Raw genomic sequence first — 27,595 nt, 5'->3', positions numbered from 1 at the left:
GGGATGCATCCCCTGCCCCACAGCTCCATGGGTCTCTGGGACAAAAGCAGTGGTGCCCTCCTGGGGAAAAGAAGAGACTCCATTCAAAGCGGAAGAAGAGGGCAACCTTGTGCTACTTTATTAGCCCTCCTTTGGGGTCCTGAACATGCCGCCAGCATTTTGGAAGGTCTTTGGCTCGGAGGTTGCAGTGGAAGCTGGAAAGGTCCAGGCACAAGGTGCGTCGGTGAGGGGGTGGACAGGCAGACGGACATCTTCAAGGGAGCACAGGCACCTCCTGCAGCAGGGAGTCCGCGGGGGGCTTCTCATCTTGGAAGTCCATCTGTCCAAAGCAAAGGGACAGAAGTTGGTTGGGCTGGTTGATTACCCTGCAGTTATCTGGGGAAGTCACACTTCTGTGAAGGTGGAGCCCTGCTCTTGCTTGGCTGCTCCCATTTGTGCAGGAGATATTCCCAACGGAACCTGTTTGCATGGAAAGGCCTTCAGTTCTGCTAAGAGGATGAAGCCGAACCCCTCAGGAAACTTCTGTTCCCTCTTCTGGAGGCTCTTCTGTCTCAGCCAAAAGAAGGACTTCATGCATATATAGCCTGCCATGGCCCGGCTCAGGTGTGGCCATTAAAGGGCTGGCCTCTGTAAATAATGCCACCATTTGGAGAACAAAAGGGAAGGTGAGCAACCTGGCAGATTCCTCCCACCCACACAGGCTCCCTTCTAGCCTCCTTAGCCCTCTCTTGCTCAGGACAGGAATACAGCCCTGGAACTCCCCCCCCCCCACCAGGTCCCAGCAGAGATGCAAGCTCTTTGCTTTCGACATAGAAATAATGCACTGCTATTCTTGCTATTCCAACAGCTTGTTACATAACTGAATATTAGACTACAGCTGATTTTATCTCCCTGGCTTAGGAACATCTGCTGAGTTAGACCATTGGTCCATCTAGCTCAGTATTGTCTACACTGATTGGCAATGACTCTCCATGGTTTCAGGCAGGAGCCTTGCCCTGGGACCATCAGCATGCAAGTCCTCTGATGGACTAGTGGCAAGGCATCCGGAAATGAATGACAGGGAGTGCCCACTGAAATGCACTAGTATCCTTCCAAATGGCCATGGAATGCATTGAATGGCCGAATGACCCTTTGGAAGGAACCAGTGTATTTCAGTAGGCGTTCCTTGTCATTCATTCTAGTACATTCCCTAGAGTCTACATGATCCTTAACTACTTGTAAAAGAACCCTACCCCGCCCCCCGCCCAATTGTATATATCTAGATTTGTCTATGGCTATTGGGGTTGGCGTGGCTATGGGGCGTGGCTGCCACGGAGAGTGTCTGCACTTCTGAATTTGTGACTACATCACTGCGCCAGAAAACACACCATTCTCACCCTGGTCATGCCACAACTCCCCCACACCTCGCTTCCCCATAGCGCAAGGTGACTCAGCTGTCTTCTTCCCCATTTAAACCTCCTCCTCCAGAACTAGGGATACCTCTTGGCAGCCTCACGGCCACGTGACCTGGATAGCCAGCTCATTCACGGCTCTCCATGCAACACCCCTCCTCCTCCTCCAGTCCTTGCACTGGCTTCTGGTCTGCTCCTGGACCCTGCACTGGCTCCTCAGCCTCCCGAGGAGGGGCTCCTGCTCCCTCTCCTCCCCGCTTTCTCCTTTCCTGCAGCTCAGGGGCAGAGGCCCTGCTCTGCATGCAGAAGGCCTCAGGCTCAGTCCCTGGCAGGAACTTCAGGCCGCGGGCTGGGCAGTGGCGCTGCTGCCAGTTGAGTGCACACAGTTCTGAGCAAGGGGGCCCCAGTCGGCGGACTTGGTAGAAGGCAGCTTCTGATGCCTGGGACTCCCCCAGATCATCTGTGTGGTGCCTCCCCTTTGACGTCTGAATCCCTCCTCAACACTCAACTATTCTGTCAGCTCAGTCTAAACACAGGTCATTGAAATAAATCATGGCTGCTCAACTTCAGCCTAACAGCTGTTTTTGGATTAATGAAAGTAAAGTGTGCCATCAAGTTGATCTCGTCTCCTGGCGTCCACAGACCCCTGTGCTTGTCTTTGGCAGAATACAGGAGGATGCCTTTCAGCATCTTCCTATATCGCTGCTGCCCGATACAGTAGCAGCGGGGATTCAATAACTAACAACCTTCTGCTTGTTAGTCAAGCATTTCCCCACTGTGCCTACAACTCCCATAACCCCAGTCACAATAGCCAATAGTCAGGAATCATTATTATTAATAATAATAATTTTATATCTATTTATCTATCTGAATGTCTGTCTCTCTGTCCCCTATACTTTCCCACACCCTTTGAGCTACTGGGACCAAACTTGGCACAGTGACTTCTTAGGACCCTACGAGTAACATAGGGTACCCGGGAACCTTGACAACCACCTAGCACTAACGGGTATCTCCACAAAATGGATATGGATGCAACAACAAATAGAAACTCACACCATAAGTCTGAGCAACACCAGTACTTAAAGCTAGTACTTAAAGCTAGTTATTAATTTTATATCTATATCTATATCTATATCTATATCTATATCTATATCTATATCTATATCTATATCTATATCTATTATATCTATATATATACATACACACACACACACCACCTGATGCTGAAGGTTCTAGGTGGTTCCAGGGATGTGCAAACCAGTTCGAATTTGAACCACTTCAAATTCGAACGGGTTTGGTTCGATGGTTCGAATTCGAACCAAACCAGGCATTGGGTTCGGACTGCTGGTTCGAATTCAAACCGAACTGAGCCTGGTTTGATTTGAACTGGTTCGAGCCTCCAAAATTGGGTTGGGTGGTAGGCACCCATGGGTGCCAACTACCACCCAAACTGCAAAGCAATCGGATACTCCTATGATTTTTTTTATGGATTTTTGATTTTTTTAAAAAAAATTGCCCATTATTTCCTTTGTGGAGTACCCAGGGGCAAAAAATTGGGATGGGTGGTAGGCACCCCTGGGTGCCTACCCACCAAACCCCAAGGCAATTGGATGCTCCTACTATTAATAGTGAAATTTTAAATTATTATTTTCCCCCATAGGGAATAATGGGGATGTGGGGCAGCCCCAAACCCATCCTTTGGGGTGTGGAAGGGCACCCCAAATTGGGTCTGGAGGCATGGCAGGGATGGCCTCAAACCATCCTAGACATCCCCAAGTCCCTGGGATTTTTAGTTCTTAAGATATGCATTCTTAAAGGTATTTATTTTCCTTACATTTTGCAGCCTGCAGTTTCAGACTATAACTTTCCCTGCAAGGGAACACTGTGTACTGCTGACCTTAATTGCTTAAAGACCGACCTGAGGTCAGCAATCAGGGTCAGCAGTACACAATACACATTGGCCCCTTCAGTGAAAGTATTTCTGCAGGCTGCAAAATGTAAGGAAAATAAATACCTTTAAAATGCATATCTTAAGAACTAAAAATCCTAGGGACTTGGGAATGTCTAGGATGGCTTGAGGCCATCCCTGCCGTGCCCCCAGACCCAATTTGGGGTGCCCTGTCACCCCCCAAAGGGGGGTTCAGGGCTGCCCCACATCCCCATTATTCCCTGTGGGGAAAATAATAATTTAAAAATTCACCATTAATAGTAGGAGCACCCAATTTCCTTGGGGTTTGGTGGGTGGTAGGCACCCCGGGTGCCTATCACCCACCCCAGTTTTTTGCCCCTGGGTACTTCCCAAAGGAAATAATGGGCAATATTTTCCCCCCCAAAAAATTCATAAACAATCGTAGGAGTGTCCGGTTGCTTTGGGGTTGGGGTGGTAGTTGGCACCCATGGGTGCCTACCACCCGACCCAGTTTTGGAGGCTAGAACTGGTTCAAACTGATGTGAACTGGTTCAAAATAGGTTTGAATTTGAACCGAACCAAAGGGGGGGGGGTTCGAGCAAAACCAAAACCGAACCTCCCCACCCTGGTTCAAACCCGGTTCAAATTCGAACTGAATCAGGCAGACCAGTTTTGTGCACATTCCTAGGTGGTTAACAAAAGTAAATACAATAAAAGCAAAATAAAACCACCATTAAAACAATTTTAAACAGTCACAGATTATTAAAAGCCAGGCTAAAAAATGTGTCTTAAGGGCTCTTTTAAAGGTGGGCAAAGATGCTGAATCACAAACAGCTATAGGGAGCACATTCCAGAGCCCAGGAGCAACTACAGAGAAGTTGCGGCAATGGGAGTGATTATGGGAGATGTAGGCTTACATCTGCAGGAGGGCCGAACAGCCCTGAAATAAATGCATATTTCCCCTCCTCCCCTTCTTCTGTTATGTTGATATTCTTGATTGCAAGCCCCTTGGGGCAGGGACCTGTCCTCTCCTACTCTGAAAGCACGCTGCATGTGGATGATGCTCATAACACCACCATATACGGCCATGGGGTGGATCTTTCTGCCACTGTTTGCTGGTTGAGCTTTTGCATCTCTTAACTCTGCTGTGAAGGACACGGCAGCCACAGGAACAGCAGACGGCGTGGGATTTAGCCGATGACACCCACCCCAGCGAGTCACTATTTTGTTTGACAGTCCCCAAGACAGACCGTTAGGGCTTGTAGCTCCTTCCACTTCTCCCTTCTGGTAATTCGGTCCTGCACTTCATGTCTCCTTAGATCCATGCAATCTGTAGAACAGCAAAAGGTGACCCCTGAGGTGGGTTTGGCACTCACCCACTTCAGAACACAAGAGGGTCCATGATGGGTGCGAGTTGAGCCAGCCCCTGGAGCCAGGTTTGGAGGGCACAAGGAGGGGGGCCCTTTCAGAGACTCAGTCTCTCCCCACCCGGCAGGCAGAGGAGCAGCAGAAGCAGGTGCTAGGCAAGAAGGGCGGGCTTGGCCAGGGAGGGGCGAAGCAGGAGCTTTGCAGGAGGCCTTGCAGCTCAGCTCCTTCCTGTCCGCCAGCTCCTGCTCCTGCTCCTATGTCTGTACTTGCCTCCTCCCAAGTAGAGCTGTGGAAGAGCCAGAAAGATCAGTTGGCCAAACAAGCACTGCCTCCTCTCCACTTCCAGGCTTCAGTGGGAGCCATCACTGCTGGCCTTGTGGTAGCAAGCATGAATGGTCCCCTTTGCTAAACAAGGGTCTGCCCTGGTTTGCATTTGAATGGGAGACTACATGTGAGCACTGTGTAAGAGTGAATCTGTGTAAGAGTGAATCTGTGTAAGAGGGAATCCCTCTGTGTAAGAGGGAATCCCTTGGTGGATGGGGCTGCTCTGGGAAGAGCACCTGCCTGCTTGCATGCAGAAGGTTCCAAGTCCTCCCCCTAGCATCTCCAGAGAAGGCTGAGAGAGACTCCCGCCTGTAACCTTGGAGAAGCCGCTGCCAGTCTGGGTAGACAATACTGGGCTTGATGGACCAAGGGTCTGACTCAGTAGAAGGCAAGAAGGCAGCTTCCTGTGCGTCCACTCTGGAGATGGGATGGGGCCCAGTTGGTGTGTGTGTGTGTGTGTGTGTGTGTGTGTGTGTGTGTGAGAGAGAGAGAGAGAGAGAGAGAGAGAGAGAGAGAGAGAGAGAGAGAGAGAGAGCCCCCAATCTTGTCACCTCCCCAGGTATTGCTCCTTTCAGGGCACCGCTCACTCAGACAGCCCAGCCTTTCCTTGGTCCCAGTCTCCACTGGGGCTGGCATGGACTCTTTCTCCCTTCTGAGGAAACCCAGGTGGGTCCTGGCAAAGAGTTGCTTTTCGGCCCTCCAACCAGCAGCCTTCTAAGTGGCCACCTCCAGGGGCCCGTCCCTCACACAAATTGGGATTTTAACATTGTCTTCATGTTTAAATGTTTTTTAATTATGTTGTATTTATTGCAAACCACTCAAAGATGCAAGTTTGGGGTGATATAGGAATGAATGAATGAATGAATGAATGAATGAATAGTACTGAGGAGAAGAAACAGGTTACTTACGATGCACAACGATGACCAAAAGCGGGGCACAAGAAAACCCAGCCGTTCCCACTAAGACAGGCATCAGATCAACAGGTTCTGCACATCCCTCCTCTTGTGTGTGTGGGTTTTTTTTTGGGGGGGGGAACCACAAAGAATTAGAATTTTACATTTTTTTACAAACCTAATACATATTGACAATTCAGTTAAGCTAGAAGGAAGCAGCCCCCGGCTACCCTGCCCACAGCCTGGCAGAGATTTACAACCAACTTGTAACAAAACATTTTTAATAACGCAAAACAAAACAAGTTTATTTTTAAAGTTTGGCCCGTGAAACTTTCACATACTAGCCTTATTTGTATCTGTCCACAGATCAAGATGTTTTATTTATACACCCCACATTTATGATTTACAGAGCTAAAAGCATAAAACAGGAATCACAGCAATAAAGAGCAGAAAAGCATCAATTTAAAAACCAGCTGGTGGGCGGGGGGGCATTTTAAAAAAGTATCCACATGTTTGCAGGAGGCAGTCAAAGGGTTCTCAGACAATTAAGAGCCATTAACAGCTCTTGACATCTGCTGCATCCTCCTGGTCTGTTCTGAGAGCTGGGAGTAGGTAACAGCCAATTAACACACACGTAAAATGCCTCATTAAAATTAGACCAGGACTGCTCTGCAGAGATGAAGCTATGCTGAGAAGAGAAGGAGAGCAGATCTTCCTGATGAAGTCCTTTGTGATCATGAATGTCACCACCAGTTAGAATAGGGTGACAGACCCAACATGCTCAGAACCCACCCACCCCTCGGGACCCCTGGCCTGACCCTCTCCTTATGCTCTGAGGGCACATTACCCAGCTGCTTGGGCATCTCTCTAGATCATGGCTGCACACCTTTGGCTCTCCAGTTGTTTTTGGACTAGAGCTCCCATCATTCCAGCCACAGTGGCCAATAGTGAGGTATGATGATGGTCCAACGTGTGGGAAGTGTAGTCCAACATCTGCAGGAGGGGCAAAGTTGTGTGATCCCCAGGGACCCCCATCTATCTCCTGGCCAGTAAGGGAGCCAGACTCACCTTGAAGCTTCAGGATGTGTTTGACCAGAAAGCCGCACGTCAAACCAACTAAGATCGCCCCTCCAGGAGTGGTGAAGTCCAGCATGCGTTGGGCTGGGACAGGCAAGGGGGTGGGGTAGAGAAAGTAGAACAAATCAATGCAGAATTTTCACTCGAGGCACAAATGACCAGGCTCAAACTATCATACTTTGGACACATTATGCAAAGACCCAGCTCCCTTGAGAAGTCTATAATGCTTGGAAAGTTGAAGGAAAAAGAAGAAGAGGACATCCAGCAGCAAGGTGGATGGACTCGATAATGACAGCAATGAATTCACCACTGCAAGACCTTAAAGGCCAAGTTGAAGACAGATCATCCTAGAGAGAATCTATCTTTGTGGTTGCTAAGAGTCAGAGGCGTATCTAGGGAAAATAGCGCCTAGGGCAAGCACTGAAATTGCGCCCCCTGTCCAAACATCTGACACCGATCTTTCAGATAACTTTACCATATCAGCTGAAAAATACAAGTCAGGCTCGTTAATCTTTTAATATTTCAAAAACTATTTAGCAGTGGACGTAGCCAGACCAAAAAATGCTGTAAAACTACAAATTTCAGTATGCTGGGGCTCATGAAATACACAAATACTATGTGGAGGTGTACTTGGAAAACTAAACAGAAGTGTCTGTCTAATTCTCTACTATGCATTGTAGCATCACTATTACATAAGTTTTAAAAATAAATGGAGTATTTGAATTTTCCCAGATACTCTGAAAATAATTAAAGGATATGCAGAGTAAACTGTGTCACTGCTTGGAATATATTCTAGTATTTCAGAAAGACAGTTAAAATGAGAGAAAGAGAGCAAGAAACTCCCAGTGGGCCTTAATACTAAGGATTTCACACTGATTCAAAGACAAGCTCACCATTAATAGTCATATTATTAAGACATCACATTTAACTCACTTATCACAAGAAGCAAAGTAAGAGCAAATGAATACAGTTCTAGCTCATAAGCTTCAGCTCAGTATTCACAAGCCCTGATTCTCTGTGCATAGTGCCAATCTGAATATGTGTATAGTGACATATATTATTCTACCCTTTGGAGGGGTTCCTAAAGGCCGGGGGGGTCTGCAAAGGTTTCCCCTCCCCACAGTGGCCTCTAGGGCCTTACAGGGACCATTTGAGCATGTGCAGTGGCCATTTATTTTTATTTTTTTTAATGGCCACTGAAAACAAAATGGCCACCACACATGCTCAAATGGCCTCTGCAAGGCCTGGCATGGCTTAGAGCCTCACAGAGGCCATTTGAGCATGCACAGTGGCCATTTTGTTTTCAGCAGCCATTTTTTAAATTTTAAAAAATGGCACCCCCCTTCAAGTGGTGCCCGGGGCACTTGCCCTGCCTGCCCTACCCTAGATATGCCCCTGCTAAGAGTCAACATTGACTTCTTAACAGCACTTAATCAATCAATCAGGGCTTCCCACCAGAGGTGGCTTCCCAGTTTCAGAGCCAGAGGAAATCCAGAGGGTTCTTCCAGTGGCTCTGGAGGGGGCCCTCCTTTGGGCTTCCTTGCTGGCTGGCTTGGGAGAGGGAGCATCTAATGGGGCAGGCTTGCCTTCTGCACCCTTGTGGTCTGGGTTGGCTTGGTCAATCTGTTTTCCCCCTCCCCTGCCCCTCCCTGTGTCATGTCTCTACGGCAGGGTTGCAATGAGTAAAATGTAATAAATAATACGGCTTAGCATTTGTACAAGGCATGTGTGTGTTCAAAGAGCTTCATGTGTATTACCTTGATGTCACCCTTACGACAGCCCTGTGAGGGAGTGAATACTGTGACCCCGACCTTGCACTTGGGAGCCGAGGCTGAAGGATGCAGCTTCCCTAAAGGCCACCTTGTAAGTTCATGACAGGGGCAAGATTGAAATCAAGGAGGCCCCAATTTGCAGCTCAGCACTTTAGCCTTTACACTGGTCAGATACCATGAAGGGAAAGCTTCATGTGTAGTTCTGGGAGAAAGCACAGGGATTTTCTGGGATAATCTACAGGGATGCGTTGTGTGTGTGTGAGGGGTGCAAATACACAGACTGGACAGGAGCATCCTAAGGAGCTGGGGGCATTAAGGAGAACCGCGCTGCCTGCTGGCTGGCCATAGGAAGTAACCCTAGTCAGACTATTAGCCCATCTCGCTCAGGATTGTCTACCCAGACTGGCAGCGGCTTCTCCAAGGCTGTAGGCAGGAGTCTCTCTCAGCCCGATCTTGGAGATGCCAGGAACTTTCAGGTGCTCTTCCCAGAGTGGCCCCATCCCCTAAGGGTGCATCTTACCACGCTCACACAGAGTCTCCCATCCAAATGCAAACCAGGGTGGGGCCTGCTTAGCAAAGTGGACAATTCATGCTTGGTACCACAAGACCAGCTCTCTTCAGCCTGAGAGGCCTCCTTCAGAACCCCTCTGGGTCTTGAGCACAAGCCACTCCTGCGACAGGAGAGTGTGTGTCCCAGGAGGTTGGCACACATCAAAAGGGCTTCCCCGTCCTGCTGCAGACCAGGGTGCCTCACCTGCACCTACCTCCAGAAAAGGCTGCCTCCAACCCTCCCCCAATCCCACCCACTCACCTCTGTGGTCTGAGACTTGACGAAGCACCTCCAGCTGGAAGATCAGCACCACCACCACCAGGCCGGTGACCAGCACCACGTGGAGGAGGAAGAGGATGGGAAAGATGAAGGCAGCACAGAGTCCTAGGAGGAGGACAAGGCCAAGGGGCAGGATGTTGGCATGATGTTTCTCTCTTTCTGATCCGAGCGGGTGCAGAGGTGGAACGGATCAAAACAAAGGTTGCCTGTTGCTCACGCACCGTTTCCCGGCTCTTGTGCACACAGGGGTGGATTAAGCCTATTGCCGCCCCTGCCACTGCACAGAGGGTAGGGGTGAAGGGAGAAAGCCCCCCCTTTCCTCCTTAAAAACCACCATTGTGCATGGCGGGATAAGATCAGCGAAGGCCGCACAGCGGCAGCTGCAGAGAGGGGGGTGAGGGGAAAGACCCCCCTTTGCCTTGAAAAGGCTGCGCAGGAGATGGGGTGGCAGCAGCTGCCGGGGGGAGGGTGGTAGTGGGCCGAGGGGAAAGTCCCCCCTTTGAGCAAGGCTGCTGCATGGGTGGCAAAGGAGAGCTCCTTCCGTCTCCCCTTCCCCCCCCCAAATGACTGCACACCCCATCTGCATTCCGTTACGGGCCTTTCTCCACACATGGGCAGCCTTTGCTGACTTTATTCTGCCACGCACAGTGGCGGTTTTTAAGGAGAACTCGCCCCTAGAGAAGGGCAGCAAAATTTGAGGGGCAGCAAATTCTGCCACCAGAGGCAAGTGCCTACCCTGCCTCTATGTAAATCCGCCACTGATTGCGCAAGGCCACGCAAACTCTGGCCAGTGGAAGGCAGGAGGCCCCTGCTGAGAGGACCCCTTCCCTTCTCTGGCTCCGATTCCGCCCCCCGCCCTCCGCTGGGCTCTCCAACCCTCCCGCCATCGGTAACCCCTCACCTTGATCGTGAATCCAGAGGATGATGGCCACCAGGGCCAGGGCAGATGCCAGGCAGGCGAGACAGTTGACGAAGATGTTGAGCCACCTCCCGGCCTTCCCTCCTAGGAAGAAAGCCAAGGGGCCGTCCGTGCCGCCATTCTTGCCCAGGGCTGGCCCATGGCAACCCCTCTGGGTCACCTGGATGGCGCGAGCACGGCAAGGAAGCAGCCCTCTGGTCCTGAGCAGGGCCAAAGGGACACCCACAGCAGCAGAGGGGCAGGAGAGGGAGGGCCAGCCTGGGCAAGAGGGGGCGGAGGGCTGGGAGGAGGGCAGCGAGAGCCCCAGCCTGGGGGCAGGACAGACACATGCAGAGATCAGAGCCCACTGGGGACTCCGGCAAGGGCTCCGCTGGTGGGTGGAAATGTGGGCACAGGGGGGATGTGGTGGGTAGGGGCAGATGATAAGCCATAGGGGGCTTGGTGGAGCGGACAGAGAGGTTGTCAGGCCCAGGAGCCCTACTAAGAGGTTGGCAGAGGAGGGGCGTTTCCAAGACTGCTGGAATCCTGAGCAACCTTCCCTTCCTTGGCACAGACCCTTTGCAAGGGGCAGCAGCGAGGGAGAGAGCCAAGTGGGCTTGACTCGGTGGGCTGGGCTCCCGGGGGGGCTGCTTCTGCTGAGGCTGTGGCCGCCGCCGCCGCCTCCTCCGCCTCCTCCATCCCTGCACTTTTATGGGGCAGAGGAGTCCAGGCCCAGCCAGGCTTTCGTGTGCTCTGTCTGTGGGGGCTTCCAGACGGGGCCCTCTTCTGCCACCCTCTTGTGCCACACCTTTCATCAAGGTCGGTCGAGGCAGACTGGAGAGGCAACTCTGGTGCGATGGTGCTGCGGCCTCACTTCCCTTTTCTCTTGGCCAGGAGCAGCTCGTCCTAATGAGCGCAGGACGGGGGCGGGGGTGGGGGACGGGGACGAGGCGCAGCTGCCTCTGGTTCCTGGCAGCCTGGTTGCTCCTGTTTCTCCCATCCCGCCGTTAACAAGAGCCACACTGCCTGCCGGTTGGCCATTCATGAATTGTCCCCTTTGCTAAGCAGGATCTACCCTGGTTTGCATTTGAATGGGAGACTACATGTATGAGCACTGTAAGATAGTCCCCCTTAGGGGATGAGACCTCTCTGGGAAGAGCATCTTCCTGCTTGCATGCAGACAGTTCCAAGTTCCCTCCCTGGCAGCATCTCCAGATAGGGCTGAGAGAGACTCCTGCCTGCAACCTAGGAGAAGCTGCTGCCAGTCTGGGTAGACAATGCTGAGCTAGAGGGACCCATGGTCTGACATATGGCAGCTTCCTCCTAGGTTCCTATTCATCAGGTAGAGCTGTGTCCCACACACTCAACCTGATGAATGCCCAACTTGCAGGCAGTTAACGATTGGGCGGGACGAGAGAGAGGGGTGCAACTGGGCTGCCCGGAACCAGAGGCAAGTTGGCAACTGTGCCTCGTTTGGCACCCCCGTGGCTCATTAGGACAAGCTGCTGCTCCTCTGGGCAGTAGATGCCTCTAAAACCCAGCTGTAGAGGAATGCGTCACCTCTACCTCCACCAGGCAGGCTCACAGCGCTCTCTTCAGCTTCTGGTTTAGGGAGCAGCTGCCAGTGGAAAGCAGAGAAGAAAGGCAGAGATTCTGCCCCTGCCCTGGCTCTAAAACAGAGGTCCCGAATGTGTCCCTGCCAACCAGACCATAAGCTAGTGGCAGTGAAGACCACCAGACAGATCCCTGCACCTCAGTGTCCTCCTCGAGACGCCCTTGGCCACATCACAGGGGTGGGGGGGTCGCATAAGGCCAAGCAGGTGTGGCATCAAGAGATTCACCCTGTTTCCCCACAGTGAGCAACCAGAGCTCCAGGTGGGGATACTCACTAATTGCTAGTTTGGGAGACTGACAGAATGGCAAGAGGATCCCCCATCCGCAGAAACCAGCAAGCACCAGTGCAGAGACAGATATTTGCAAGGAAGCCTCCAACACTGCCGAGATTCCTGGAAAAAGATGACAAACAGAAGGGGAATCCTGTGTTCAATGATTCTTGTCTTAATATTCCTAGTCGTTATACCCATATATAGTAACATATAGACCACACTAACTATATTATGTAAGGTGTATGTTCTTGAAAGAGCTCTTTTATATAGCGGCTGTATAGACTGCATTGAGGAACTCTCTAAATAATGCCACTGAGGAAGGCTAGCAGCCGAAACACGTCTGGCGTAGTTATAAGAATTATTGGATACATCTCTTCAGAACAGCTATTGTTTGCATATGGATTTTGTCCCACTATAAAACATCATTGGAAACATCTCCCAGCATTCATTGATATTTTCCAATGAAAGCTTTGAACATGTCTATGGAATTGGAGTAAGGTCCATCTGTGGATTTTGATTGCTTAGATTGGGGCACACCCACAAATATAATCTTTGTCCTTTTTTTAGAGACCTTGTTTATATATTTATGTATGCCTTTTATGTATGTTTTTAATGTGTGGACATTTGATAGGACTTTTAGTAGTTGGGATCAGTATTTTGATATTAATGAATTGATATTTTTAACATATTTGATTAAAATGAGGTGTCTTATGATCAAAGCTATTTATGTATTTGAACTGATAGTTTTTACTTGGGGTTCTTCTCCTTTTACATTCTGACTCAGTTGGGCAGTCCTCTGTGTTCCTATGATGTTTCCTACCCAGTGGACCCAAAGCCATCTCTCCTGTCCATCTTTCCTTAACCTGGATCTGATTCCATAGAACTGGGCCAGGGTAGGGTTGCCATGTCCCCCAGAATTTAGGGTAGCCCCCGGATTTTGGTTCTTCCCCACCGGCTGCTAAATTCCACCCAGATTCACACGGATTTCAAATGCGCTGCCTGGATTGCCCGGATTTTACTCTGGATCCGATCACATGGGATGGCAGAGAAGGAGGGGAAAGTATAAAAATCTGTCAAACAAACAAATGTGCAAATAAGTTGCAGCATAATTTGCATAATATGCAAATTGGGCCACCCGGATTTGGAAAGCTTCGATATGGCAATCCTAGGCCAGGAAGCAGGAGGCCTTGGGCATGCCTAGTTTTCTGTGGATTGGGACCAGGGGTGTATCTAGGGTGGGGCAGGCAGGGCACATGCCCCGGGCGCCACTTGAAGGGGGCGCCATTTTTAAAAATTAAAAAATGGCTGCCCAAAACAAAATAACCGCCATGCATGCTCAAATGGCCTCTGTGAGTGCTTGCCCTAGGCGCTATTTTCCCTAGATATGCCTCTGATTGGGACCATTGTGCAGCAAGCCAGGAGTGACGGGAGACTCTGGCCCAGTCTTGCTGACTGCAGGGAGGTTCCTGGGGGCTGGAGGTGCTGCCGGGGGGGGGCTGCTGCTGGAGGGGCACTTACGGACAAAGGTCAAGCTCAGCGAGGGTGACTCCTTCCAGCCGAGGGCGTTGCTGGCGCTGCAGGAGTAGGAGCCACAGTGGGGTGCCGTGGCGCTGGGGAGGCTCAACACGCTGAGGTTTGCAGGGAGGTGATGCTCTTTCTCGGCCAAGACTGGCCTCCCATCCCGTTTCCATTCAATGGCCTCCACCTTGCCCTCTGGCACCCAGCAGAACAACCGGATGACTTCTGGCCTCTCGGGAGGAGACTCTCTCCAGATGACAGGCTGGGCCACCAGTGCTGAAAAAGGGGGCAGGGAATCTTAGGCCCCAGCCTCCCTTCTGTGCTTCCCCTTGGAGAAAGGAGAAGACAGGAGAGATGCTGGGTTTCGGAAGCGGCCAGCTCCCACCACTGGAACTGGATAAGACCATCACGGCCTTCACTGCTTTCCTTTTGGTAACAACACCACCAACTTCCCAGCACCACAATATGGAGTTTAAACAGAGAGGAAAGCGGGGCTGGGAATTAAAACCACAGCAACATGGACCAACATGGCTCTGTGGTGGTGTTGCCAGCTGGGTGGATGTGGTGTCTGGCAGACTGAGGTGGAGGCTGGTGTGCAGCCCAGTGCAGGGCCAACTAGGCTCAGAAAAGAAGCGCGTGTCCAGTGAACCCTGGAGTGTGTCATAGGATCCCCCAAGACATCAAGTGCGGCCTAAGAGACCCGAGTCTGGGGGTGGGTGGGTGGTGGAACAGCAGAGTGCCTTCTGGCACCTTATCAGGCTAACACATTTATTGCGGCATAGCAAAAGCGTCTTTAATCTGCCATGAGACTGTTCTTTTTGTCTCTGGTCGAAGGTGCAAAGCAGGACGCGGCAGGCTGTTTTGCGCATGACCAGCAGAGGGAACTCTCACACCAGGTTCCAGCATCTCCTACAAATCATGCAGGAAAGCAATGTGGCTCCTAGCCCCTGGCCCAGGTTGCCTTCCCGCCAGTCATAGGCAACCTGCCATGTTAGTTGTGGCTGCAAAAGGACAACCAGCCCTGCGGAACCTCAAACACCCTTTTGGGTGGCATACGCTTTTGCAGCATGCCAGGGCCTGTTCCTTCTGGTGCATGAATCAGGTGAAGAAATGAGGGGTCTTTAAGCAAGTCAAAGGAGCCAGCGTGGTGTAGTGGTTAGAGTGCTGGGCTAGGACCGGGGTGACCCGAGTTCAAATCCCCATTCAGCCATGATACTTGCTGGGTGACTCTGGGCCAGTCACTTCTCTCTCAGCCTAACCTACTTCACAGGGTAGTTGTGAGGAGGAACTCAAGTATGTAGCACACCACTCTGGGCTCCTTGGAGGAAGAGCGGGATAGAAAATGTAAAATAAAATAAAATAAAATAAAATAAATAAATAAAGTGCGGCCCAATGAGCAGAGCAGATCTTAACACAACCCCCCCCCTCCTGGGATCCACTCCTCACCCTTGTGGAGGCTTCACACTCATTATCTCCACCCTTGATGGGGAGAACCCACATCACATCAGCCCGCACTCTGACTCACATGCAGCATCCCCTGAGCAGCAAACCTCTGGTGGAAAGATGAGCACCTGGCACTTACTAGGAGTTTCCAGTGGGGAGGCCGCCTGGCCTGGGGAACTGGCTTGATCCCTCACAGTCTGCTCCGATGGGTTGTCCCTTAGGGAGCCCTGCTGCAGGAACGGCACGTCCCGTCTGGCCTCTGGGGCTGGCTGTAGGGCTGGAGGGCTGACGCTTGTCGTCCCGTTTCCTGCCAGGGCTCTCTCGCCTCCTTCTGTCTGCTGGAAAATGAGTCCAAGCAGGACTGGAGAGAAAGGGCACAGAAAGAAATCATCAATGTGGAACCCCAAACCACGTGAAATTCCGCGTGAAATTCCGCGTGAAATTGCTGAAGACGCAAGAGGCCTAGTGGATGGTTGAGATGGCCGTCTCTGGGGTTGGGGGGGTTTCCTCCCTTTTGCCCTGTTCAGTTGGGCTTCAGACCTTGGAGCTCTTCCCTCCTCCTTTAGTGTGTGGCTTGGCTCACTTGCTCGAGCCCTTCCTGCTCCTCCACTCCCCCCTAAATTAGGCAGGCCCCTCTGGTGGAGGGTGCTTGCTGGTCCTGGCTGCCTGCTTCTCCTTGCGAGTAGTTTGGCCGGGGGGGGGGATGCAGCACAGAGGCAGTCCATGGGCATGAAGGTTGGCCAGATGACTCCCTACTGACTACAAAGCTGGCATCACAAGGAGTGGACAGAAGAAGGATCATTGTTGGGAACTCCGCCATGGAAGGCAGAACCTTGTCAACCATGGCATGTGATTGCGTTGGCAGGAAAAGGAAGTGTGGCTCCAGGCCAAGGAAGAGAGCAAAGAGTCAGTGAGGATGGTTGAAAACCCTGGGAGCCCACCAGACCTAGGAAATGGCTCCTGAGCTGGAACAAGGAGGAAGCCAAAACAAGTTATGCATCCACACAAATTATTAATTTTTCACCCTTGTGCTTAAGGCTGTTGGAGATGCTGCTCCGGAAGGCATTGACCCTTAGCATCAGCTGCCTTATTGACCACTAGGAACATTACGGGTAGAGATCATGAGCAAAGGAATTCCTTCTGGCCATTTTGCTCTCTCTGCTCTGATTCTCCTTTGTGAGACTGATGAGTTTCATGCTTTCACCTGAGACAGACTTCCGTCTTATTCCTCCCCACCCCCCACTTTTCCAGTAGTTTCTTCCACGTTATTTTGACCCCCACCATCTTCAAAATCTGACTCGAATAAATTATGGTCCAGAAACACTTTGCTGATACGAACCAAGTACCATTTGCATGACTGTCCACATTGTACAGATGATCTTCACTCCATGAAGAATTTCTGGTGCAGTTAGCAACTAGGCATGTAGACCTTTCCTATCTATCAGATGCATTGCCTAAATAAAATACTTCACTTAGAACTTTAACGCCATGTCTTCAAACAACATTAATTAGCAGTGCTTTTCTCACATGTGCATTTCCATTGCAGGTAGAAACCTAACCCCTCCAACAAAGGCCAGATTCATACCTGTGAACCTATTCAACAGCCTAGGAACCTATTCAACAGAAACTGCCCAGGGCTGGCTACAAAGCTATTCGGGGCCTGTGCCCAGAGATGCTCTTCCCCCTGGACTTCCTGGCCAAAGTCCAGGGCCTCCACACCCCTCTGGGGGCCACCAAATCCTCTTTAGTCTGTCCTGGGTGTTGTGGTGGTCACCACTGGCCTGCACTGCACCGGGTGGCCGAGCGTGACTGACCTGTGCCAGCGGCCATGTCAGTGTGGTGTAGTGGTTAGAGTGCTGTACTAGGACCGGGGAGACCCGAGTTCAAATCCCCATTCAGCCATGAGACTAGCTGGGTGACTCTGGTCCAGTCACTTCTCTCTCAGCCTAACCTACTTCACAGGGTTGTTGTTGTGAGGAGAAACCTAAGTATGCAGTACACTGCTCTGGGCTCCTTGGAGAAAGAGTGGGATATAAAAGTTAAGAAACGGGGGGGGGGGGGGTGGGAGCACAACCTCTGCTTTGGAGACAGGAGGGAGTGGAGAAAGAAACATGTGGGATGGGGATATGTTATGTTTTCCCACCCAGCTGCCAAGAAGCGGAGGGGGGCGGAGAGAAGTGGTGGCCGCTGGGGGAGGACAAAATGGGGCTGAAGGTGGGGGAACACAAACTAGGGCTGAAGGCGGGGAGCACAAAAAGAAGATGGGGGGGAGAGAGGGAGAACTAGGGGCGCAGATGCTCTGTACCAGGCCAGCTTGTTCCCAAGACTGCACAACTCTCAGAGACACTTGAGTGAGCGGGGTCTCTGCAGTGCCAAGGACATCACATGCCCACCAGGACCGGCATGATGTGAAGAGGGAAATGGGTTTCTTTTGCTTGTATCTAAAAAGCTTTTCTTTATAATCAAATCTGTGGGAAAAGAAACCCCTTTCTACTAAGTGTCTGGCCTTGGCCCTCCAATGGCTGTTTAGAAAAGGGAATGCCATTCTCCCCACGTAAGCCATCCAGGCTGTTGCCAGGAGGGAGGACATCGCCCCACTTGCTCCAAAGAAGACTCCAGGGGAAAAGGGCAGCTGGCAGCCTCTTCTTTCCGCTTGCTCGTCTCGCCCCCAACAACCACCCACCCAGCCCCGCTGAGCAGCGGGAAGCTGGATTCTCTCCACCTTCCAAATGTACACAGTCGCAAATGGAAATGTACACAGAGCAGAGTCCAGCCTCAGAGGCTTAGCAAAGGAAATCGGGTACCTGGGGCAAACCAGCGGCTTTTCTCCATCTTCTGGAGGAAGCAGCAGATCAACATCTGTGGAGAGAAAGCTGCTGGAACTTTGGGGCGCAAAGGTTGACAGCGACAGCCAAACAGCGGCCACAGTCCACGGCAAAAGATGCCGCCGCACTAAGGAAGGGGCCCTTGCAAGGAACGGGCAGAACCGGTGTTTGTGGGTTTGGCAACTGCAGGCAGCCGCACCCCTTTTGCAGAACCCCTGCAGGGTCACTCTGGTGCTGCCACATCCTCCAGATCCAGCCAGATGTGCTGGGACAGGCAAGACATTTCTGAGATCAGGGCCAAGGTGCTTGCACCAGTGCAAGATGGCACACACAATGGCAGTTTAGGCAACTGCCTATGGTGGCAAATCTTGGGGAGTGGCATCTTGGGATAGAGGGAAACTTAATTGATTTTTTTTAACCTTTAAAAATGCTGCTTTGTTGTGGTGGAGGCTCCACCCACCTCCTAAACCCTTACAGGAAGTGAGGTTGGGCACTGAAGGCTGGCGGCAAAAGAGGTCCTCACTCAAACCCGGCTTACTTGCAAATGACACAGAGAGAGTGGGCGATTTTCGGGCCTCTGTGCATGCGCACACATATGCATGTGCAGAGGCCTGGAATCGCCCGCTCTGTGTCATCTGCAAGTAAGCCGGGAGGACCTGGAGTGCTGTCCCAGCCATGAGGAGGCTCCAGCCAGCCCTGCCCATCATTCAGCCCACAAAATAATCCAGGAATTAAACATGCTCAAGGATTCCCCTCTTCTTCCTGCTGGCCTGCTGTCAGCGGCATGAAGGTCATCAAGAGGTCTCCCTTCCCTGCTGCTTCCTAAGAAGACATCTGCTGCTTTGCCGAAATGAGTCCAGGACTCAGGCAGAGAGCAGCACCAGAAGTGAGTGCAGCAGCACAGCTTTGATGGATTGTAAAAGGACGTGTCAAGTTCTGTGCAGTGTTCCCTCTAACCGGGAGGCCCAGATGTTGTTGACTACAACTCCCAGAATCCACAGCTGCCATGGCATTTGTTTGGGGATTAGGGGAGTTGTAGTCCACAACATCAGGGAATCCCTCTTAGAGGGAACGCTGGTTCTGTGTGTGGGGACAATTCATGGTTCTGACCATTTCAGATATGAACCAGACCCATAAAAGCACCATTTCTATTGAGCAAAGCTTTGGAAGGAGGAGAGCTGGTCTTGTGGTAGCAAGCACGAATTGGTCCCTTTGCTAAGCAGGATCTGCCTTGGTTTGCATTTGGATGGGGACTACATGTGTGAGCACTGAAAGATCAGCCCTTAGGAGATGGGCGGTGACTGAGTGGAGTAGCAGGTCTCGGATTCAGTCCCTGGCAGCATCTCCAAGTAGGGCTGGGAGAGACTCCTGCCCAAAACCTTGGAGAGCCCCTGCCGATCAATGTAGACAATACAGAGCTACAAGGACATAAGGACATAAGAACAGCCCTGCTGGATCAGGCCCAAGGAGACCCATCTAGTCCAGCATCCTGTTTCACACAGTGGCCCGCCAGATGCCAATGGAAGCCTACAGGCAGGAGTTGAAAGGGGCATGCCCTCTCTCCTGCTGTTACTCCCCTGCAACTGGTATTCAGAGGCATCCTGCCTTTGAGGCTGGAGGTGGCCTTTAGCCCTCCAGCTAGTAGCCGTAGATAGACCTCTCCTCCATGAAGTTATCCAAACCCCTCTTAAAGCCACCCAGGTTGTTGGCTGTCACCACATCTCGTGGCAGAGAATTCCACAAGTGGATTATGTGTTGTGTGAAAAGATACTTCCTTTTGTTGGTCGTAGTTTTCCTGGCAATCAATTTCATGGGATAACCCCTAGTTCTAGTGTTATGGGAGAGAGAGAAGAATTTCTCTCTATCCACTCTCTCCTCACCATGCATGATTTTATAGACCTCTATCTCCCCACAGTCGTCTTTTTTCTAAACTAAAAAGCCCCAGGTGTTGTAGCCTTGCCTACATCAGTCTACTGCATCCCGGACCAAGGGCGTGATTCAGTAGAAGGCAGCTTCCTATGTTCTCATCTCCAGACTATTCATGTTTCACCTGCTGTGGGTTTGGCTAGAGACACCAGAGACTTGCCTTCAGCTAGGGAGGGGCATTTAGGGGGATCCTGGAGCTGCCCCACTGAAGCAATTTGTTGCCTCACATCCTCTCCTTCAGTTCTAATGTCTCGAAAGAGGGTCCCATGTGCAAGGACAGTCAGTGGATGGCCTGCCTTTCCTGATAAGATGACAGCCATTTTCACAGGCAGCATCCCCTCCCAGGATGTCCCACAACCCACAAAAGAGGCACCAGCTCAAGGGATTGCCACTCACCTCTTCAAAAATGGTACCCAATGATCTCACGTCCCAGAAGCAGGTGAGGTTTGGAGAGGAGGGAAATGCCTCACTGCACACCCAGCCGTCTGAAGTCCAACTTCAAAGGGGTCTGGTCGTCTGCACCATCTGTAAAAGCGAGGACAGGAGACAAAGAAGGGGCAGAGGCACAGTGCCTGACCAGGCTGGGAAAAGGCACAGGCAAACCCTGCCTTGGGTCTCCTCAGCCGCCGCCACCACCTCTCTGCTGGCCCTGGTGGCTTCACCAGGCGCAGGTGCTCTTCCTGCCAGGATCAGGGCTTGACACCCGAGCCCTGCTGCTTGCTGCCCACACAACTGCTTTCCTGGGATGCCCCACCCTGTTAGTGGAAGAGCAGACAGAGGAGGGATCAGATCCTTCCCTGCATCCGGAGGAGAAGCCACTTATGCTCACACCCATAAGATAAAGGCAGCCACACACTTTACTGTGTACTCGACCAGATGGTTTATGCTTGAATTGGCGTTGCAAGAAATCACGTAACCAGAAGTCCACTGCCACCCACGCCAGCCCCTTCCAGAAGCCGGGAGCAGCCTCCCCTCCCTTCCCCACACCATCCCTGCCTGGTGCTTTTCTCTGCCTGCCTTTCAGTGGGGGCTTCCCCCCCCCTTTTTTCTTTTTTGCATTTCCTGTATCTCCAGCAGAAAAGTGAAATGGACTGAATGTGCCCTTCTGCTCCCTAACAACTCATTCCCACTTCCTAGGGACATCCTCAAGTGACACATTCCAGACTAAAAGGCTGCCTTAATGCCACTTTGTAGCTCCCCTTGAGATATTGTTCTTTCCTCAAGACTCTCTCTGGCTCTCTCTTGTCCTCCCTAGGGAGCTTTCCTGACACACAAATTAAATAATCTCTGTGAGGTTTTTTTCCAAAGTGATGCTTAAGCTGATGTGAAAGAGAAAACCAGCGGCTGGCTAGATGGACACCCTCTTGGCAACTCTCTGCCTGCTGCTTTGCAGGTCCCAGGGGGAGAAAGCAGCACTTCAGATCCCAAAGGGCTGTTATGCTCCAGAGGGGAAAGACCCTTTGCAGCAACTCAAGACTCCTAGATGCTGCTGCAGCTTTCTTGGCGGCTTCTACAGTTCAAGCCAAGCATCCTCCAAGGGTGCCTAGCCTCACACGGAGACAGCCCAGCAACTCCCTGGTCTTTTCAAACATGCTCTGAATTGTTGTTGTTGTTGTTTAAAACCATCTTCTCATTTTGCTTCTTCTGTTTCTGCTGGTTTAATGTGTTGATTTGCTCTTTGAGATGTTGATCGTCCTTTTCAACTGTTTGCCTGCCATTAGCTCTGTGAGTTGCTGGGAGGAGACAGACTGAAGGGCAGAACAACACTTAAAACAACAACATGCCCTTTCACAGAAAAGAAAGCGGTCACTCACACAATCAAAAACTGTGTTCTACCCGGGTTTAGGAGCTGTGTGTGCTCTTAATGTTTGATTGTGTGGAAAGGTGGGAGGAAAACCCGGGTAGCTTTTCCTCCCTCCTTGCTTCCACACAACCAAAAATTGGGAGCACACAGAGCTCCCAAACCCAGGTAGAACACAGTTTTTGATTGTGTGAATGACCTCAAAAGCGACATATGGAAATGTAAATTATCCAGTTTTTATGCTCTGTCTTATTCAAACAGTACAGAGCAGCTCATGTTCAGGGACCACCAGAATCTCTTCCCTGTTGTTATTTCAGAATAGATTTTTGCTGAAGAATGCAAGAGCTGGAGGGGAGTGGACGGACCTCCAGGCATAAGTCATGGGATCTGCAAACCCCGATTTAAACAGGGCCTGTGCCTCAAAGGCCCTGTGAGACTGACAGCTCGGAGAAGGCAGTGCTGGGCCTTCCGCTCATGACTGTTGCAGTAATAAACAAGACAGCTTAGAGCAGAGAGAGAGAACGAACTGGCTCAGCATCAGCTAAATGAATACATCTGTGCCTTTAGCTCACCAAAACACACACACACACACACACAGAGGCCAGCATCTCTTTGCTTCCCGCCAGAGGTGCACCTAGGTAATGTTGGAGCCTAGGCCTAAAGGCCTTTGGAGCCCCCGCCCCTGTAAATTAAGCATCTCTGCCCAGCGACCACACCACCCAGGACAGATTAAAGAGGATATGGGGTGCCCCAGGGGCTGTGGAACCCACCTTAAGTGGCACAGCGGGGAAATGCTTGACTAACAAGCAGAAGGTTGCCAGTTCGAATCCCCGCGGGCACTATATCAAGCAGCAGCGATATAGGAAGATGCTGAAAGACATCATCTCATACTGCGCAGGAGGAGGCAATGGTAAACCCTTCCTGTATTCTACCAAAGACAACCACAGGGCTCTGTGGGAGCCAGGAGTTGAAATTGACTCGACGGCACACTTTACCTTCAGGGGCTGTGGAGGCCCTGGACTTTGGCCCCGAAGTCCAGGGGTAAGAACGCCTCTGCCTCCCGCAGATCTTCCCACTTTACTTACAGACGTAGTAAAGGAGACCCATAACCGTAGGAAGGCAAGACTCCATGGGGCAAGCTCTTGCTTATCTTGCTCTTGCCTTCCGTAGGAACTTCCTGTAGGGAGGGGGAGGTCAGAATTTCTCATCCTGATTGTTCTCCTGTCTAGGGTTGCCAATGCCCCAGTGGGTCACTGTGCCTGTGCCTACAAATAGCTTGCAGACATTAGCAAACAATGGCATTTCTCTCCCTGCTGTGTGAAAAGTGTCACACATCTGATGATCTATAACTCAAGCTGCTGTTAGCAAGGAGGGATCTTTCCTGATCAGCTGGCATCTGACGACCATTCGTGGCGAATTTTTAGTACTTGGAGACCAATCTGATGTTTTGCTGCTTTTCTTGAATGGGTGCTACTGAATTTGTGCCCTTGCCTCCTGCTTTAATATGCAAGTGGCAATGTTGTAAAAGTGGGGGTTTAGTGTTTTCATTTTAATTGGTTTATGTGACTTTATTTTTGTGCATCACCTGAATGTCTGGAAGAGATCCCCCCAGATGTTGTTAGACTATAATGCCCATCATTCCCAGACACAATGACCAAAGGGGTTGTAGTCCAACAGCAGCAGGGAGTTGTTTGCACCTGGCTTCATGCTGCGGGATAAATATTGCGTGAATTACACTCGTGGCATTGAGGGAAGCAGCCCCTCCCCTCTGCTCTCAGGTTTTGTTTTGGTGCAAGTTCACATGGCATGCCTCCATGTTTTCCTTCTAGCCAATGAGGGTGTGGGGAGAGAGATTTCTAAGGAGCTACATCTGCATTTCTAAATAGAGTATCCCTCTTATCATGCCAATGATTCTACGTCAGTGCCTCTCCCTATTTGCTCCATTTCCCCCCAGAAAAAGTAGCTTAAAAACAGCATTTTAAAAACCCGGAAATACATCGAGATAAGCTAGAATTCACAAGACAAAGCCTGATTTGTGTTTGGAGTGGGTCAAAGGATCTCAAAGGGCCTTCGAGGTAGGTTTGACTGGTGTGTGGATGCACACACTCCCTCCCGAAGGAGATTTGGGGTAGAAGCCCTGTCTGTAAAGCCTTCTGTTGGCTACAATATTCTGGAAGAAAGCAACAACCAACATCTGTGTACCATTGTGGACTGTAACGTCCAAAGCCGGGGGTCTAACTGAGACCACGGGGTGGCAGCTTCTAAGGGGACACTGCCCCAAGCAGCAGAGGGGGGCTGGGGAGGATTGACCAGCAGATGGCGCCACCTCCTTGCTTCTAGGCACAGCAGAAGCAGCCTGGGAGGAGAACAAAGACTCCTCTGGTGGGCAGAGGGTTGTGTGTGTGTCTTGATGATTGCCTGTTCCTCTTCCTTCGAGGGTTTCTCAATGGGGAGGACAAGCTTTTGAAATAGCACTCACTTGGAGGCTTCTGCCCCACATTTTTGCCCCAAGTACTTTGCACACGCCTCAAAGAGAGTTAAACACAAACGTGTTTAACCCGGGGAAGCTTTCGTTTCAGGGAAGTGTGTGGAGGTGGGTGGACAGCAGAGCGGACCAAGGCAGAAGCAGGCAGAGATCCCTTCCTGCAAAGAAGAGGCCAGATGAGCCTCTTTGAGATGGGCAGACTCCCTGCCACCCCCACATGCCCTGGAAGGCCCGGGGTGGGGGGGAGGCAACGGCTGTTACCCAGGAACACAGGAAGCTGCCTCATACTGAGTCAGACCCTTGTCCCATCGAGCTCAGCATTGTCTACACTGACTGGCAGCGGCCCTTCTAGGTTTCAAGCAGGAGTCTTTCCCAGTCTTACCCGGAGATGCTGCCAGGGATGAACCTGGGGACCTTCCGAATGCAAGCCTGCAGATACCCTGCCTCTGTATTATGGCCCTATCCCCTAAGGGGAATATCTTACAGCAGTGCTCACAGGTAGTCACCCATCCAAAGGTAAACAAAAGTGGTCCCTGCTTTGGTTTACCTTGCAAAGGGGACAATTCAGGCTTGCGACCACAAGACCAGCTCTCCTCCCCTCATAAAGGCTGCAGCAGAAGCAGCCATGATTCGCAGGGCGCCTTCAAGATAGAGAGGGTGAGAGAAGTTTTCTCAGACCCAGGCGTGAATTCCAGGGCTTGGCTCAAGGTCCAGGGAGCCCCCTGGTCCTCCTGGAGCAACCACCTCTGCGTCGCCCCTCCATTTGGCAAAGGGCTGGGCCTGGAGGCCTGGTGTCCCTTGCTGTCCCGAGAGGCCTAGCATGATGGGAGGGCGAGGCTGGGGACACCCCCAGGCTGCATGAGAGCTTGCTTGCTGGGCTTGCACTGCCAGGCCTCCTCTCTGGCCTGATGGCATCTCCAGGTGGCTTGTCTACTGCCCACCGGAGACTAGGAAGCCCATCCCTTCCTCCCCAGAATTCCCACCTCCGATTCCAGCTGGGGAGGAGTTGAGACAGAGATCCCAGGTTCTGATACGAATCTTAATCCTCTCCAGTTGTGATCTCTGTCTATGCCTTTCTTGCAGTGCTCTCACCTCCTGATCGACTAGGGTGCTCTTTCTTGCCTGTTTCCAAATCCTTTTTGAGTTGGAGAGGTCCTCCAAAACAGTCTCCCACATCCCCAAATGGAGCCACACCCAGAGCCTGCTATCAATGTGTGATGATTCTGGCCATTTCCTTTTCAGTGCCTGGCTTTGTTTCAAAGGACAACTTTTGCAGAAGGACTCTACGCTTCTTGGTCCCCACCTCTCTGAAGTCTTCACCTCCCTGCAAAGATCAAGCAACTCTGGACTCAACTGCCCCTTGAGAGAGTAGGTCATACTCCCCACCTTTTGCAGCTGCTGCTGAGCCGAGGGTCATAGGAACATAGGAAGCTCCCTTATACCCATCACTGGTCCATCATCTAGCTCAATACTGTCTACACTAGGGGATTCTCAACGTTGGGTCCCCAGATGTTATTGGACTTCAACTCCCATAATCCCCAGCCCCAATGGCCTTTGGTAGGGGATTGTGGGAGTTGAAGTCCAATAACATCTGGGGGCCCAACGTTGAGGATCCCTGACTTAAACAGACTGGCAGCGGCTTCTCCAAGGTTGCAGGCAGGAATCTCTCTCAGCCCTATCTTAGAGAAACCAGGGAGGGAATTTGGGACCTAGATGCTCTTCCCAGAGTGCCCCCATCCCCTAAGGGAAATATCTGACAGTGCTCACATTTAGTTTCCCATTTAAATGCAAACCAGGGTGCACCCTGCTTAACAGAGGGGGCAATTCATGCTTGCTACCACAAGACCAGCTCTCATCCCATAGGAAGCTGCCTTCTACTGAGTCAGACCATGGGCCTACCTAGCTCAGTCTTGTCTACACACTGACTGGCATCGGCTTTCCAAGGTTTCAGGCAGGAGTCTTTCCCAGCCCTAACTGGAGCTCCTGCCAGGGATTCAACCTGGGACCATCTACATGCAAATCAGGAGCTCTAAGGGGCATATAGGGGAATCTTAGGGAATTAACCTCCCCTAAGGGGAATATCTTGCAGCAGGCAGTGCTCACATGTAGTCACCCACTGAAATGCAAACCAGGACAGATCCTGCTTAGCAAAGGGGACCATTCATGCTCTCTACTGTGAGACCAGCTCTTCTCCTTCTCCTGCTGGCACGGACCTCTTCCTGCTCCTCACCAGCACCAGCCACCTCCTTCCCCGCCGACCCTGCCCTCGGAAGCTGGTTGGTGGCTGTCTGCTGCTGAAAGCCAGGAGCCCAGAGGGCAGTGCGGTGTGGCCCGCTAGGTCTGCAGGAGGTGCAGGATGCCAGTGCTGGGGGGGAGGGGGCTGAAAGAGAGAGGGTGTGTGTGTGTGTGTTGCTTTTTTGAGACACAGCACAAGAAGGCAGCGGAGAGGCTTCTAACAGGTACAGGCTGGACCCCTTGTGCCCCGCTGGCCAGCTGGCTACCAGAGGCCCCAGGACTCCTCTGGGGGCTCAACAGAGCCGGTCTGTGAGAGCCGGCTGGCGGGAGCTGGCTTCAGAGCAGGACGCTCAGCTGCGGTGCCCGCCTGGCTGCTGTGCCAGCCGCCCACAGATGCGCCGGCCCTCCTTGGTACTGCAGGGCTGCCTGTTCTGGGCGCAGACACCCAAGACAGTTGGCCATTCTCTAAAGCTGGCGGCTGACCAGGGAGCGGGGAGGAGGAGGGGCCCCCCCACCAGGCCTGACAGCCCATGAGCCAATGGCGGGGGCGGGGAGGGGATCCGCAAGGCAGGGGCCACAGAAACCTGGAGGGAGCCTGCCAACTGGCCCCTTCGCCCTGCTTTGCAAAGCCCACACTTCCAGGGGGCAGGAGCTCTGCCTTCCAGACAGGGAGGCTTCACCAAGAGTTTAGTGGGAGGCTCGACTGGGCGTTCGAATTTGCCCCCCCCCCACAAATAGATGCAATGTGGATTTGTTTTTACCCCGGAGATAAATGGGGCCACACTTCAATGTGCAGTGAAATACCCAAATGGTGGTGCTCCCCCATAGCTCGCAGGGACTTTGGAGTCAATCGGGCCCATCTGTGAACACACAGCCTCCATGCCAGAGGAGATGCGTACTAAAAGGCGGGTGTGGAAAAGTCCCTGCTGATGATGGAGTCAGTGGACGGCTCTCTTGCCCCTTTGGCTCCTCTGCCCTCTGCCCCATGGCCTCCATCCCGACCGCCTGTTTCTCT

General features: G+C 51.8%; 1 protein-coding gene across 6 annotated transcripts; it reads right to left on the bottom strand.

The window, feature by feature from the left end:
* Window positions 1-90: 90 nt before the first annotated feature.
* On the bottom strand, window positions 91-23,027 carry LOC128335631 (uncharacterized). 6 transcript variants are annotated; one of them, XM_053274220.1, is made up of 12 exons: window positions 22,946-23,027; window positions 20,456-20,584; window positions 18,113-18,167; window positions 15,448-15,669; window positions 13,866-14,141; window positions 12,351-12,467; window positions 10,465-10,566; window positions 9,546-9,722; window positions 6,954-7,046; window positions 5,901-5,993; window positions 4,551-4,630; window positions 91-319 (listed from the first exon to the last, which is right to left on the bottom strand). In XM_053274220.1, the coding sequence occupies exons 3-12, from the start codon at window positions 18,165-18,167 to the stop codon at window positions 254-256; spliced, it is 1,281 nt and encodes a 426-aa protein (XP_053130195.1). In that variant the 5' UTR covers window positions 20,456-20,584; window positions 22,946-23,027; the 3' UTR covers window positions 91-253. The 6 variants fall into 6 exon arrangements, with proteins under 6 accessions (XP_053130195.1, XP_053130192.1, XP_053130194.1 ...); XM_053274217.1 differs by having other exon boundaries at window positions 22,856-22,972; XM_053274219.1 differs by lacking the exon at window positions 22,946-23,027 and adding an exon at window positions 20,916-21,030.
* Window positions 23,028-27,595: the final 4,568 nt, after the last annotated feature.

The sequence above is a fragment of the Hemicordylus capensis genome, chromosome 11 (genome assembly GCF_027244095.1).
Source record: "Hemicordylus capensis ecotype Gifberg chromosome 11, rHemCap1.1.pri, whole genome shotgun sequence".
In the NCBI taxonomy this organism is placed as follows: domain Eukaryota; kingdom Metazoa; phylum Chordata; class Lepidosauria; order Squamata; family Cordylidae; genus Hemicordylus; species Hemicordylus capensis.
The sequence above is the reverse complement of the archived record's forward strand: the minus strand, read 5'-3'. Positions and strand labels throughout refer to the sequence as shown.